Source organism: Photinus pyralis, unplaced genomic scaffold, assembly GCF_008802855.1.
Source record: "Photinus pyralis isolate 1611_PpyrPB1 unplaced genomic scaffold, Ppyr1.3 Ppyr1.4_LG6, whole genome shotgun sequence".
Lineage (NCBI taxonomy): Eukaryota > Metazoa > Arthropoda > Insecta > Coleoptera > Lampyridae > Photinus > Photinus pyralis.
Window position 1 is genome coordinate 28,923,388 of NW_022170663.1, and position 14,077 is coordinate 28,937,464.

The 14,077-nt window shown below is 33.2% G+C and overlaps 1 protein-coding gene and 1 long non-coding RNA gene across 5 annotated transcripts in view; both read left to right on the top strand.

Annotated features, from left to right (window-relative positions):
- LOC116173588 (protein N-terminal asparagine amidohydrolase) overlaps nucleotides 1–944 on the top strand; it is a 40,283-nt gene extending 39,339 nt beyond the window's left edge. For all 4 annotated transcript variants that reach the window (XM_031491200.1, XM_031491202.1, XM_031491201.1 and 1 more), the window contains 2 exons: nucleotides 241–402; nucleotides 476–944. In XM_031491200.1, coding sequence (XP_031347060.1) covers nucleotides 241–402; nucleotides 476–601 — 288 coding nt within the window. In that variant the 3' untranslated portion in view covers nucleotides 602–944. The remainder of the gene's footprint in view (nucleotides 1–240; nucleotides 403–475) is intronic.
- A 9,686-nt stretch (nucleotides 945–10,630) lies between these two features.
- LOC116173599 lies at nucleotides 10,631–12,344 on the top strand. The gene is made up of 3 exons (XR_004145961.1): nucleotides 10,631–10,887; nucleotides 10,953–11,555; nucleotides 11,865–12,344. It is a non-coding gene; the product is annotated as an uncharacterized LOC116173599 (long non-coding RNA).
- The last annotated feature ends 1,733 nt before the right edge of the window (nucleotides 12,345–14,077 follow it).

Consider the following 14,077-nt stretch of genomic DNA (forward strand, 5'->3'; position numbering starts at 1 on the left):
CAGTACAATATTTATTGTAAAGAAAAATTAAGAGTTCTTTTTAAATGGCACTCCAACAATGTTATTCTACCAATCGTTTAAAAATTTGGGTTTTATTGTTGTTATAATTCAACATTCAAAATATTTCTAGAACTGAAAGAGTAATCTATGGTTGTTTGCCAGCGTGAGTCCCAGTTTTGATAAATTCGCCCTGTTTATGTGGACTTTCAGAAGCAATATTAACCACTTTGCGTTTTTCAGGTGTTGGAAATTTATGAGAGTCACTTAGGACTACTCAGGATAGGACCATTTAATTATGAACCGTTAAGAGGGGTGGATTTATGGTTAGAGCAGAGCGATGAATTTATTTTACAGCATTTATCAACTTCTCCTGAAGTTGAACCTCCTCATTTTGTTATGCAGGTAAATTAACCATTACTGCACGAAATTGCCACATGGCAGTGATAATCCTGTAAACTAAATGTAATTGTTCCAGATAAGAGCGACTTTAAAGTACATTCAGGACAATCAATTTCCAGCAGTAACTGTTTTTCGCGAAAACCGCCCGCATTATTTTAGAAGAGATGAACATTCAGGAACATGGCAACCTATAAGATATTAACAAAATTTTATGCACTCTTGAAGAAATAAAATTGTATATATATTTTTTACAAACAACGCCCCGTCATGGAAGCGTGGAAGACTTTGCTTAGAAGTGCAATATATTTGTTTTTCCATTTTATAATGCACACATGTGTTTGATACAGATTAAGTTTTTTAAAATTGAACGTTAAATAATTTTGTAAATGATGTATTAAGTTGGTGTTACTTGGCTATCTTGTGTTTTTAACGGCACATTGCTTTTTGATGATTTTATGTGATGTTAGTCCTTTTCATATTTTCTAAAGTGTACATTACTTGTTATAAATAATACATTTAGAACTTTTGTAACATTTAATGTAAAATGATATTTCATATTTACCTACTGATAAAACATAAAAATCATTTGGTTTTTTTTTACACTACTTTATTTTTGGTCTCGAAATCAACTTACCGATTGAAATTCAAAAGTAATTAGCAACACTACATAACTGTACAATAATGTTACTACTTTTCAAGTTTAAACATATCACTTAAAGGTTCACTTATACCTACATCAAATGGGTGGGAATAGGAATACAAGGAAAAATTATTTTTTTAGAGGGTCGAAAATGTTTGGCTTGGATGCTACATGCCGAAGTATCCAAAAATTTTTGTTCCTCCTTTAATCTTTTTTGCTCACCAACCATAATGGATAAAATTATGAAAAAGGAGATTTATCTAGGTTTTTGGTTTATTTCCGATTTCCAGATCTCCAGTCAAGACTTTTTTACGGGTCTCGGTGCATCTTATAGATGAAAAATGAAAATGTGCAAACACGAAATCGACAAATCTCGGTTTTTCTCGCATATCTTCGGAAGTGATCGGAATTTTCTGGTTTTCTTTAAAGAATAATAATAACTCTTTAATTGTACGCTCGATATTGACGCATATATGATAACGGAAACCCAGTGTACGAAGTGTAAAAATGCAAACCACATCGGCATGGTACGACTCAAGTGACTTCGCCCTGTATCGATCGATACACAAAATACCAGAGAGCGACATCAACGAAAAAAGATATTTAAAAAACCTATAATCCGATCGGGTCCAATCTAAACCATCCGGGGACACCCAGAGATACATAAAAAAAGTTTTATCAAAATCCGTTCAATCGTTTAGGAGGAGGAGCAGTCACAAACACACGTACAGAAGAATTTTATATATAAAGATTAGAATGTGGTTTCTAAAAGTGCACATTTTTGATCATATATCCATGTTAATCAAATTTTGGAACTAAGAACAATCTGACACGCGGATATTCGGATCAAAAAGTTTACTAAGAACACAAAGTATAACCACATTTAATTCTAAGCAACTCAGACTTGGGACGAAAGTGTGAAATTTATTGTTAAGATGAAGATGGACAGTGCTATTGGATAACTGTTATAAAAACACTGCTTTTTCATGAATTATAATAAGTAATAAATAATTAAAGTTAGAGCCAGCAAACAGAAATTGATAAACAAGTACCTACTTCATTTAAGGCGAGAAAGTCTTATTAGTATCTAAGTACAACAGAAACATAACATTTTCAAAATGATCAGGCTAGCTTCATAGGGGTTACAGTCAGTTGCGACTGTAAAAGAGTTGGTTATTCAGTGGAGCCGGAAGTAGGTAATAGAATTAATTTTTGTCTCCATAAACCCCCATATTTATTTCGTATTTGCTCCCAAAGTTTTATACCAATCTACTTTGTCCGCTTCGCAACAACTGCGTCCTAATTATTATTTTTTGTTTATTTCTTTTTCCGCATGAAAACCTCTTATTTCAAAATTTTCCGCATTTTCAATTCTTTTCCAAATTCCTTAATTTAATTCTTTAATCGGGAATGCAGTTACTGTTTAAGTCATACATTCTAGAAATTTCCTCTCAATACCATGGCAAATTGGGAATAATTAAACTGGTATGTATCAAAATTATTATTATTTATTTGTACAAGAACGTTGATCGTTTATATTAAGAATAATATAACAATTAAAGAGAAATAAGAAGATTACCTACGTTCTTCGTATCACCTTAAAGCGTTAATTTTTTGTTATTTGCGACTCGGGGGATACTTTTCTAACCCGAAGGACCAATTTTCAAATGAGTATAGCTTGCGTTTGAAAACTGATTTTGAAGAAACTGTTCGACAATTTTGTTCCTTAACTCATCAAGTAAGTAGACAACAAATTTTGTGGAATTCTCTCCATGTTCGTTGTCCGGCCAAGAATTGCAGTGAAATTTTTTTCTAATTTCTAAAAGTTAATTTCAGATTCGTCATTTTCAAGTTGAAAAACCCCCAAATACCATATTTTAAGTTATTACTTGTCCATATATGGGATGTGTTGTACTCAAGCGTTTTTGAGTATGAGTTTTTAATAATATTAAAATACCGTCTTTATTGCCTTTATTTTATTTCAAGTTATTGTCACACTGACAGACCTGCATAAATGGTCGTCTGCGTCTGCCTGAAGGGTACACTAGTGGTGCTTGCCTTTCTAAAATTAAACATGAATATAAATGCACATGGAAATATGACAAAACAGGAAGAATACAAATTTGATCGATATCACGCTTTATTTCAGTAGTGATCGTTTTCACTGTCACTACACGAACTATGGTCTGCAACCGGGTGGCCCTTCTCGTTGAACGATTCTAGAGTTATTTCCTTATATTCGAATTCGAACTAATAACGTTGTAAGTTAGTAGTTACTAGTTTGCTCGTTTTCTATGCAGTAGCTTCCTAGATCAAGAGAATTGCAATAGTCGAAGCAACTCTTCCGGAAGGTCTCACACGTTTGAAATAATCCCACAAACCTATTAATTACACACGAATAGTAATTTACAATCTATACATACCAACTTCGCTCTATTCATTGTGTGTTGAAATATATGTACGTTTTATACAATCCCGTGGGATACCAGACGTGCAGGTGATGCAAAAATTAAATTATTAATCAATGATAAAAGCAAAATTGCTTGAGTATTTCAAGTGTACTAGGTATAAAGCAACGAAAATTTGCTTTATAAAATTGAGAAAACGTAGAAATACCCACTGTTCACTACGCGACGCGTGGGAAATGCTAGAAATGATTACGGTGTGCAGTTTAGAATCTACGTCGTTCACTCATTTCTGTCTAACAGAAATATGAAATGTTTATTTTACAAATCAGTGTTGTTCTATTCGATCTATTAGGCAAATGAAATTAGTTGCACATTAGTATTTTTTTTGATAAGCAATAACTTTTGTTTTCAAATAAGATTATACTTCCTGATAAACAGAATAGAACGGGCAGAACAATATACCTGCCGGTAAATTGTGTTGTTTGTCGGGAATATTTTTAACGCGGATACCTTTTTTTTACACATAAGGCTGATATACTTCCTACGAAGCAGGGCGGGCTTAACTGGTTTGGTAATATTGCCTCATTTTGGAAACAAGTTGGAAAGTACTCGGTGCGTCGAGCTACTTAAGCGCGTTTTTGTGCGACGGACTGAGGTTTTATTAGCGCTGCATGCAAAGAATTGTGATACAAAGCTAGTGCATCAAACCCGAGCATTCTACGATGATTCCTTCGACAGTTACACTTAAAAAACCTTTGCAGTCGACCGACCGACCGACTGAACAGCCAAAGTGATTATATATAAGCGCTACTTTTTTTTCAAAAACACTCTTCGGTCGGTCAGGCGCATGCATATTATATTTTGGAAGCCGAGAAACCTCGATCAGTCGCACAAAAACGCGTTTAAGTAGCTCGACGTATCGAGTACTCTCCAACTTGTTTAAACAGTTGAGTAGATACAAACCTGCTATAGATGATACAATAATATTGGGCATTGAACATAAATTCAAAATTTCGGAATATTGTGTAGGGCGCCAAAATTAACGTCGCAAATTTGAACTTTAAAATCAGCAGAAACCCAAACCAAAACCAAGAAGGCATCGTGAGAATGTAAAAAGTGTAATTAACAATGCACTTTGCTTACGTGGTTACGATTAACGGTACCCTATCCCGTTTTACTCAGGATCTACTGTATTTCAAATATTCATAAACCAGTGCAGCTATGTGATCTATTGAGTATGGTAGCAATTCGCCGAATTATATAATCTTCAAATTGTTAACAATTTACTGCACTGAAACGTGGATATCACATGAGAACTGTTTGGGGGTACAACGAACCTACTCGCAAAAATAAAGTACCTATCGCCGCTTTAGTTTTAATGTTAAACCACAGTCTATATTACTAGTTTGCTGAATTGAAAGTTTAAAATTAATATTATAAATAAATAAATATAGGTCTGATTGATTTGTAGTACCGATTCCAATATTCATGCGGCAGAGTGGAAGAGGCTGGTATATAATGTGATTCTTAGCACCATTTATGTATTGGATACATTTTGAAAATCGCCCTCATCGTTTATGGCCAATGGCCATTTTTATTTCTTTACTACCCGTCTGCTGGCTAGCATTTATTTTTATCAGTTCAATATCAGTGTTAAAGACGTATATTATTGTTGCTGTGTTAAATAAACGCTCTTTAGTATTTAATATTTATCTTTTTGTGAACGTACTGCTTCTTTTCTTGTTATCGACCTCTAAACCTGTTGGAAGGTAAACATTATTACCTAATATTATTATTATTATATCATAAATCTTAGTGCACATTAGTAACAATTTAACACTACTTTAGATATACATATGTAATGTCAAGATCGATTCTGAGAAACAATCTTTTATATCTTAAAGGCTGTGATGTGTATGAATACCTACGACCGTCATTTCTGCATAAAGCAAATGTAATAAGCTACTTCCTTTAAACGAATTAAATTAACAACGCTTAAAATCAAAGATTATTTGCCGCATTAAACACGGTGACAGGACAGAAAATTACACGAGCGGAAAATTGAGCAATTAATGGGGTTTGTTAAAATCCGAAGAAAATTAGTACGCATAATCAATTTCAACAGGGAACATCTGAGCCCACCTTAAAACATTGAATTTCGCAAGATATTAAGTCGTATCACTTCAATATAAAATTAATTCACTTTATACAATACACAGCATATTAGTAGAAGTTAAGATCTCGAGATTTTCAATATAGATGCTTTAATATTCATAATGACTTATTCAAGTTGTTTAAATTTTAAGCAGTTAACGAAATGAGCAAAAACCTCTTAGCAACTGTTCGACTTCAGTTTCCGCTACATTAACTTATCTTATACCTATTTTTTTAGTGTTTAGGGAGGTAAGTAGGAATGTTTCTTAAATTGAGCTCTTTGTATAAATAAATTTCGACGGTCTGCTGTTCTCCAATCTTCACTACAAATTAGCATTACTTGAATGTGTACCGTGTGTAGGGTATTGTACCGAATATTCCAGAAATCCCAATACAAATCTAGGCGCCAAGAAAAATTAGTCATCGGTGATAAAGAACGAAGGAGGACGTGACACAATCTTTCATTGAAATATCGTGTTTATTCTAGAACATTCTGAAGCGTGCTTGAGCACTCAAGACCATTCTAGAAAGGATGGTGCGTGTGCCATATAAGCAAATCGAATTGTGTTTCGAATTCAATTCCAACTTCGACGCTCTTGTGTTATGTTATAAAGTTAGTTAAGTGATAAATAATAATTACTGTTATAAATTAATCCATTTTAACACGGTTATAAATTTATTGTCAGTTGATTGTAAATAAGTAAAACCACGTAATTAAATTTACGTTACAGTATTATTAGTTACATTTATTTGGATATGTGTAAATAATGACCAATGTACCTATTTAAACGTAAGGTTTTCGACGTTATTTATGCAAATACATTCAAGTGCATTTTTCAATATCTCGTCGATGTAGGCCAGGTATCTACATGAAAACATTTCATAATTTGTTTTTCCATTACTTAGCGATCTAAACTATACGGCCCAGGACATATTTGCATGCTTAATAATTAACAACCTTAAACTCTACAATGTGAAATTGTCGATTCCCCACTAACGTATTACGTTATCCTGTCAACTGCAGACGAAATTGTTTAAAATTTAAATTACGCGTTATTTCAGTGTAAGAAAACCTGTACACTAATATATAACCTCATAATTAATTCCAAACAATGTGCAGGCTTTCTTCTCATTTTAATGAAAAATTAATATAGTGCATAAATATTTACAAACACTTAGAGCTTTTATGAAATTTCGATTTGCTTTGCGAAAACCTAGAAGACACATTTTCTTTGTAATCAAATTACCCGAGAAATTTCCTGTCAATTTGATATGTATCCATACATTCTATTTAAAAATAGTATATTAAGTATGGAGAACGGTAAGGGATTTTTACCGTTCGAAGACAATTGTTTGGAGGAGGAGCGAAGCGACGACTCCAATTATTGTCTGAGAACGGTAACCCTTAACGTTCGACGTGCTTATAACATTTTTTGCGCGATCGAAGTTAAAATGATGTAACCAATATAAATATGCATAAGAAATTAACGAGCAGAATAAATCGAAATGATCGAAGTGGTATGGTGTACATCACTAGGTAACCAGTTTATTTGTCAAAATTGAAATTAATAATTTCATCAAATTGTGCATGTGTCTGATGTAGTTTGCTAGCTTTGCACTTCCTTTATGACTTTAGGAGCGTCTTTCTATAGGAAACAACCAGCACAAATTGTACGTTTAATGTACCTAACAATAATTAAAGATTAAATGTAATGTAAGACTGTTGATTTTCAAAAAGGCGTCGGTAAGTATTTTTGCTGTTCTGTTTTTAGATCGGTAAGTAATTTTGGCGTCGTCGTAATCATAGCAACTGGTAAATGCTACGTACTGTCATGGAAACACACATGGTAAATAGTCAGAAATGACCGATCGCGCAAAAAATATATTACAAACAAAGTATCTTATTTTTGAGTGCAGAGAAAATGTGGAGGAAAAAGTTGTGGGCAGTGGTATCCATAGTACATCTAACTAAATTTTTTAAAGTATATATTCTTAGTTACGTTACGACACAAACTACTACTGGGTTGGTAAGTAACTAACTATAAATAAATAAATGATAGCTTTTTTACTTTAATTTACTGCAAGTGCCGTGGAATTCTTTGGAAATTCAGAATATTGCCAGTAAATTAATTTTGAAGCATGGAAGATATTTGAAGTTGAGATTATAATAGTTTGCCACAACCACAACTAACGTTGAATTATTTTTCTTAGTGGACGAATTTGAAAAGTCTTAAGAAACAACCGAACAATGTGAGGAAACCGAAGGATCAGAAAAATGTAGAGAATTCGATGGATATGACGATTGTAAAGCATTCGAATAATCGAAGGGCTTATAACCAAAAATTTAGAAAAATCCTGAAGAAACTGAAAAAGCGAACGTCTTTAGAAGGATCGGAAAGATCTGGAAAGTCCAAAGGAGCAAGAGAATCCTAAGAACTTTTGATAATACTGAAGGATCAAAAGACCCAAACAATGTGCAGTATTGAAATAACGAAAGGATCGGAAGGATCCAAATAATCGGAAGAATCCAACGAGAATCGGAATAATGACATACAAACGATTATACAAAACTGTATATATACGACGATCCTTAATGGATTTAGTTAGAAAGATTACTTTATTTCCGAAAACAAGTATAAATGTATTTATGACATGCTCTAAAATTTAATTTGCCCCCTCTCCCCCCTTTCTACGCTGTCAATCCCAATGCAGATTTAACTTAAAGCATTGAATAACATAATTTTTCACTCAACGCTTAAAAGTAACTATAATTATTGTTTTCGTCGGTGTAAGTAATTGTTTAAATGGGAAATATCTTTCTTCCAGTCTCTAGACATTTTCTTAACAATTCTCACATTGGAGATGAAACAGACCATGATGCTAGTATACTGCGGCTTTAGGTTTTCGTTTTAATTCCGCTATAGAAGTAAATAACGTATCATAAAAGGAGAAAGGGGAATTTTAGTCTCTCATGAAAGGCGTTCGTTCATTCGTGGCGGAAGCATCCTTCACCTTATGGTTATTTTGTATAGAAAATAACTATCAATTTAGTATTCGAAGATATAAATACCATTTTTTTATTTTCATCATATGTAGCATTATTCTTACACTATGGTAGCAGTCGCTGTATGCAGTGGTGTAGTCTTATTTAAGAAATTCGATAACCAATCTCTAAGCTCTTACTCCACAATTTGTACGTTATGGAATTTTATTCGATTGCTCGCTACCTACGTTGCTTCTGACACGCAATAATTTCAGCAGGAAATAATTTGTAGCCAGAACATCGCAAACGATTGTATAAAGGAGATTTAATTACAAACGCAACAGGGGTACATTTAATTCAATCAAGTTACGTTCACATTCGATGAAAAACTTTTATCCGATATTCCAAACTGAGTTAAATTACTAGTAAATTTTATCCTCTGGAAATACTTCAGACACAGATATATATTGTATCGAACATTAATGTACTCGTCACCAAAGATTGTTACTTCCCTTTCTCGTCGTGTATAACACAAAACTTTATTTTACAGCAGAAGAAGAAAAATTCTGAATTTGATTTTGGACGTCAAAAATAGCAAGTTTATATTCTCCCATCCTTTCCATGGAAACAATATCATACTCTGTTCTGAACTTCATTTTATTTTGTGCTCTCATTTGTAATAAGACTAACAGATGTCATAATCATTTGTTTCACTTTACTTGCCGTTCAAGTGACCACTCTCTCTATTCTTTCTGTTAAATAGTTAGCCTACTCATTTAAACCTATTAAAATATCAGTTTAATATCTGCTATAAAATAAAAACCTTATATGAGTTATGCTTATGACACACTTGATAAATAAATAGCTACCTTTGGTTTGGTCAACCAAAATGACAGGATTTTTTCTAATTAAATCAGCGTGATGCGTTGCCCAATCGACTGATATTTAAAAACACTGATTTTTGAACTGTGAAGCGGAAGGTTTACGTTTTCGTTCCGTTCTTGAGTTAGACAAAGGGAAGACCACTGGACAGTCCAGTACGTAACATTTTTTCCTAAAATTGCCTTAGAAAGTTGTTTGATTCACTACAGGTACTCTTCCAAGTTTAATCAAACTTCAACGCATATTTGATGGCATATACGACGTTGTCATATTAGAACATGCTTGTCAGCACAAATTTCAAGCTAAGTCGATAAAACAAAACGTGTTCAGTAAATAATAAAGTGCGCTCTCACGAGGAAACCTTTTAAAAATATTCAATTATGATCCAATATAATTAACCTTTTCCTATCGGTGGAGGATCATCGAACGCAGATAATAAAGGTTTAGCATGTCCTCTACAGCATTTTCATCCGAGTTCAAGTATGGCGAACTTTTCTTTTGGCTACGTTTCAATTACTTCCCATTTCATGCTATATACACGCAACCGGATAACTTTTGTTTTGTTCTCTATAAAAGAGACATGTAAAATTATGATAAAAAATCATAGTAACTATATCATAATAAGAATCGCAAATACATACACCCTCGTTTCAGCAAAAGCTTCTCGGTTTGTCGCGTTGAAGCTTTATAATAAACTACGTATATAAACTATAATACGAGTAATAAGACTGTCAACCCATTGCTTCTAACCATACTCGTATAATAAAGACAAAATATATGTATGTATGATCGATTTGAAGTTGAAACAATTTGAGATGGAACTGGCGGTTCTATTTTTTTAAGAACATCCTGAAAGATAAACATTTGGGAAGCAAAATTATTTTTTGTTTACGGAAAAATAAATAAACTTACTCTTTTATATTTTATTTATCCTTCGCCCTGGTCGGATACCAACAAAGACTAAAAACAATTTCATATTGTAAGTTTAAATGTGTTACAGATTTACTGTTTTTTGTTTATTATTATTAATCGAAATTGTTTATGAATAATGTATTGTAAGATGTCTTGAATTGAAAGATTCGTAAGCTTATTCATTTAATAAGGCGAATATTGGTCATCAATTTAGTGAAGACCTTCTCGAATATAAAACTTGGGGTAGATCCTTTGAACGCTTTAGATCTAATAAATTAAACGGGTCTGGTTTTGATAGATTCAAATTTGTAGGGAAAGGTTCGGAAATCGGTGAGGCACGCATTGCTTGTTTATTATGAACTTGGCTAACTGAAGCTAATTTCTCCCAAGCGGCTGGCAGTAAGGCAGATAGAACTTGGAACATTAATAATTCCGCAATTAAGTTAGCCTGTGGATTTTTACATACAGAGTGGACCGAATCACTACTTAATAGGATTACACATTTTCGGGTAAATATACCAAAGTAATTTACGAAGATTTATAAAATATAATATTATTGTATCTCTGTGTTTAGATGTCAACGAGTACCTTTGTATTACAACCTATTACCTCTTGAAATTGAACACACTGGGTCTCATAATAACTCACATAAGGTAGTTGAAGTAATAAACACTGAAACAAAAACACCAAGGAACCATAAAATAACTGTCGATAGCGAAGTTGTCACGTACAAACCTTATTCTATTTATACCAATTACAAGGGAATGTGTGTATGGGTTTTTAATGGAATCCCTCAGCATTATTCATTAGGATGTAGGTATTTGTTTTTGTAAATCACTAAACTTAGTAACAAGCTAATTCATTCCGACTATAGTTACTTTATTAATTAAGTTTTGGTACTTTACGAGTGGAATCACATCTATATAGTACACGCACGACGACACCGTAGACACACCTTTGTGCTCATGTTATGTACCTAAATGCCAACAAAAATGCAAAATTCGTAATTTTTCGTCTACACTGGCCACTCCATTCCCTATTTCGGGGGTCCGGAGCAATAATATGCGAATTGCGACTACCAATCCGGATGTTACACACCTGAAGGACTTAACTGCGGATGTGAACTATGGAACCAAGAGGTAGAAGTTGGTTTGGCGGCGTAATTTCAGGGCATTGGGTACGTAAATAATAAACTATATGAAAACATAAATGTAATGTAGGACTCCATTATTTAGTTGATGCAAAGAATTTAAAAGATTTTTTAAACCAAATATATTTTGCGAAAAGAAAATGAAACTATATTCAGTTTAAAAAATTGTCTAATTTCTTTATATAAAAACATACGTCCTAAGTTTTCTTAATTAAAACCTAACTCTGTTATTATGCAAACTATCAAAAGATTTAACGAATGAAAACGTTACAGTTAAACATTGTGACTTCCTCCCTATCACTTTCAGGTAAAATAAAGTTACTTTCGCTGTTGTAGCAATTTCCCCTACAACCACAGCTCCGAGTGATTGGCTCTCAATTTTTGTCAAGTGTCGGTCGGTTTTGCAGCCTCTCTTGCAGCCCCAAGACACGAAGAGGACGCACGCATGAGGATTCAAGTGACATCAAAACTGGCTTGATTGCATTATCCTGGATTCGCCATCCACACTCCGTTACAGAAGCAAGGCGCCGTGGACCTTCACAGATGAATGTAAAGTTACATGTGATTAGGTAGTAACATGACTACATTTACATATTATCGCTCTTGAGCTGGTAAATTTTTCATAACTTCAATCTGAAATTTTTGCCTTGTTTTTCTATCAAGTGTTTTCATTTCTATGCCCTACATGCCACAGAAATGGTCAGAAGAATCGAGCGTACTTGCTTTATCTAAATGTTCCATCACTAACCTATCGATATTGTCTAAATTCTGGTAGGCACTTTATCGTCTTCTTATAATTAAAAATACTATGTTCTATTCGTGTAAATACAATAAAGAGTATATTAATATGTTCAGCAGTTTAGATATCCTACTTTTAGTATTTCCAGTACTAAAGTTGCAGAAGTATACTTGCACTTGTAGTACCAGAACAGCATTCTTCATCATTAGCAGTTATTCTTGAAACATTTGATTTAGTTTATGGGTAATTAAATGCAATACATAAAATTGCAAACTTTTTGGTTCCCTTACCTGATATCGGTCGGATCATCTATGAAGGTAAGTACCGGATAATGGTTTTCCGATTATGACTGCAGCTTCTTCCTAACTAATACCACTACATAAATACTTCCACAATTGAACATGTTGCTGCTTGTAGTTCTTTTTCACATAATTCCATATTTTCCGTATGTCTTCTATGGACATTTGTCCCTGTAAAGCAGAGTACACTGTTAACTCCAATACTTTCTTTATAGGTACTGCGTGGTCTTTGAATTAACGGTAACTTTTCATTATACAATTCCGGTCTTTTAGAATACTTCACCAATTTCCTAACGTGTTACATTTTAATCTCTTTCTTAATCTTTGTTTCCTAATTCACAATTAATCACTTGAAAAACCGTTGTATCCAGCAATTTTGTATTAGTAAGCAATTCTTTATCGTAATTTTCTACGAAATCTATATGAACCAAAAGGTTAAAATAAAGCAGTCCATGCTATATGCAATCATTCGAATCGTTAATTATGAATCTCTTAGTTCTGGTATATCAGAAGGTGGATGAAATTGGGGATGAAATAACAATTTTGGCATAGGTACCTACTTACTGCCTGATGATCTCATTTCGATAAGGTGTTACAGGAAATAACGCAAATATTCATTCTCATTCGTTAGTTATTCCCTTCGCAACACAATGTGAAGCGAATGGAAAAGTAAACGGTTCATTAATTCTTTTAATTGAAAGGTAACATTACTAACAATGAAGAAGACAAATGTATTATTTCAAGGAGCAAAAATAAATTCTGCGGAGGCAGCTTGTAATTATAGGTTGTTTACAAGGCACAGCATTTCGATATTTCCGATGCTTTGATGTATAAGAGCTCGCGTGCTTTTTTAAGGCACGTGTCATATTTGATGTTAAACATTAATTACAATCATTTTCATCCTTGTCGTTACTGCTTCAAAACTATGTTTACCTAATAATTGTGTGTATACGATGTAACAAAGGAAATTGATATAAAGTCAAAATTTACTGTATAAACACTTTGCTAATGAGATTCGATATAAACTAAGGTATAATTGGCATCGTTTTGGCGAACATCTCATTACCAACAGAACTCCAAAGAAATAACTATTTTGAATTAGCCCTCTATTACACGATAGCTGCAGGTGTACTTTACCAAATTGCGTCAGTTCTGAAATGACAAAAATTTTCCTAAATTCGAATTTAAGCAATTTAAATTGCAAATTTGAAAATACCAAAATGTATAAATAAAGGGTAAGTTATAGTGAATAAGATTAGGGCACATTAAAAGTAATACATAAAGTAAGCGTAACCGTCGAAGAAGAAACGGAAAATTTACATACCGAAGACCGTGCAAAAAGGCTTTAGATTCCGCTTAAAATGCTAAAGATTTCTAGGCTCGAGGAATTATTACACACTTTAAATGGTAAATGAATTAAAGCTATTTCGTTTGCATTAAGACTCATAATAGGTAATCGATGGTAGGCTATAATTTATGTAAACACGTAATATACCATTTAGCAAAAGTTG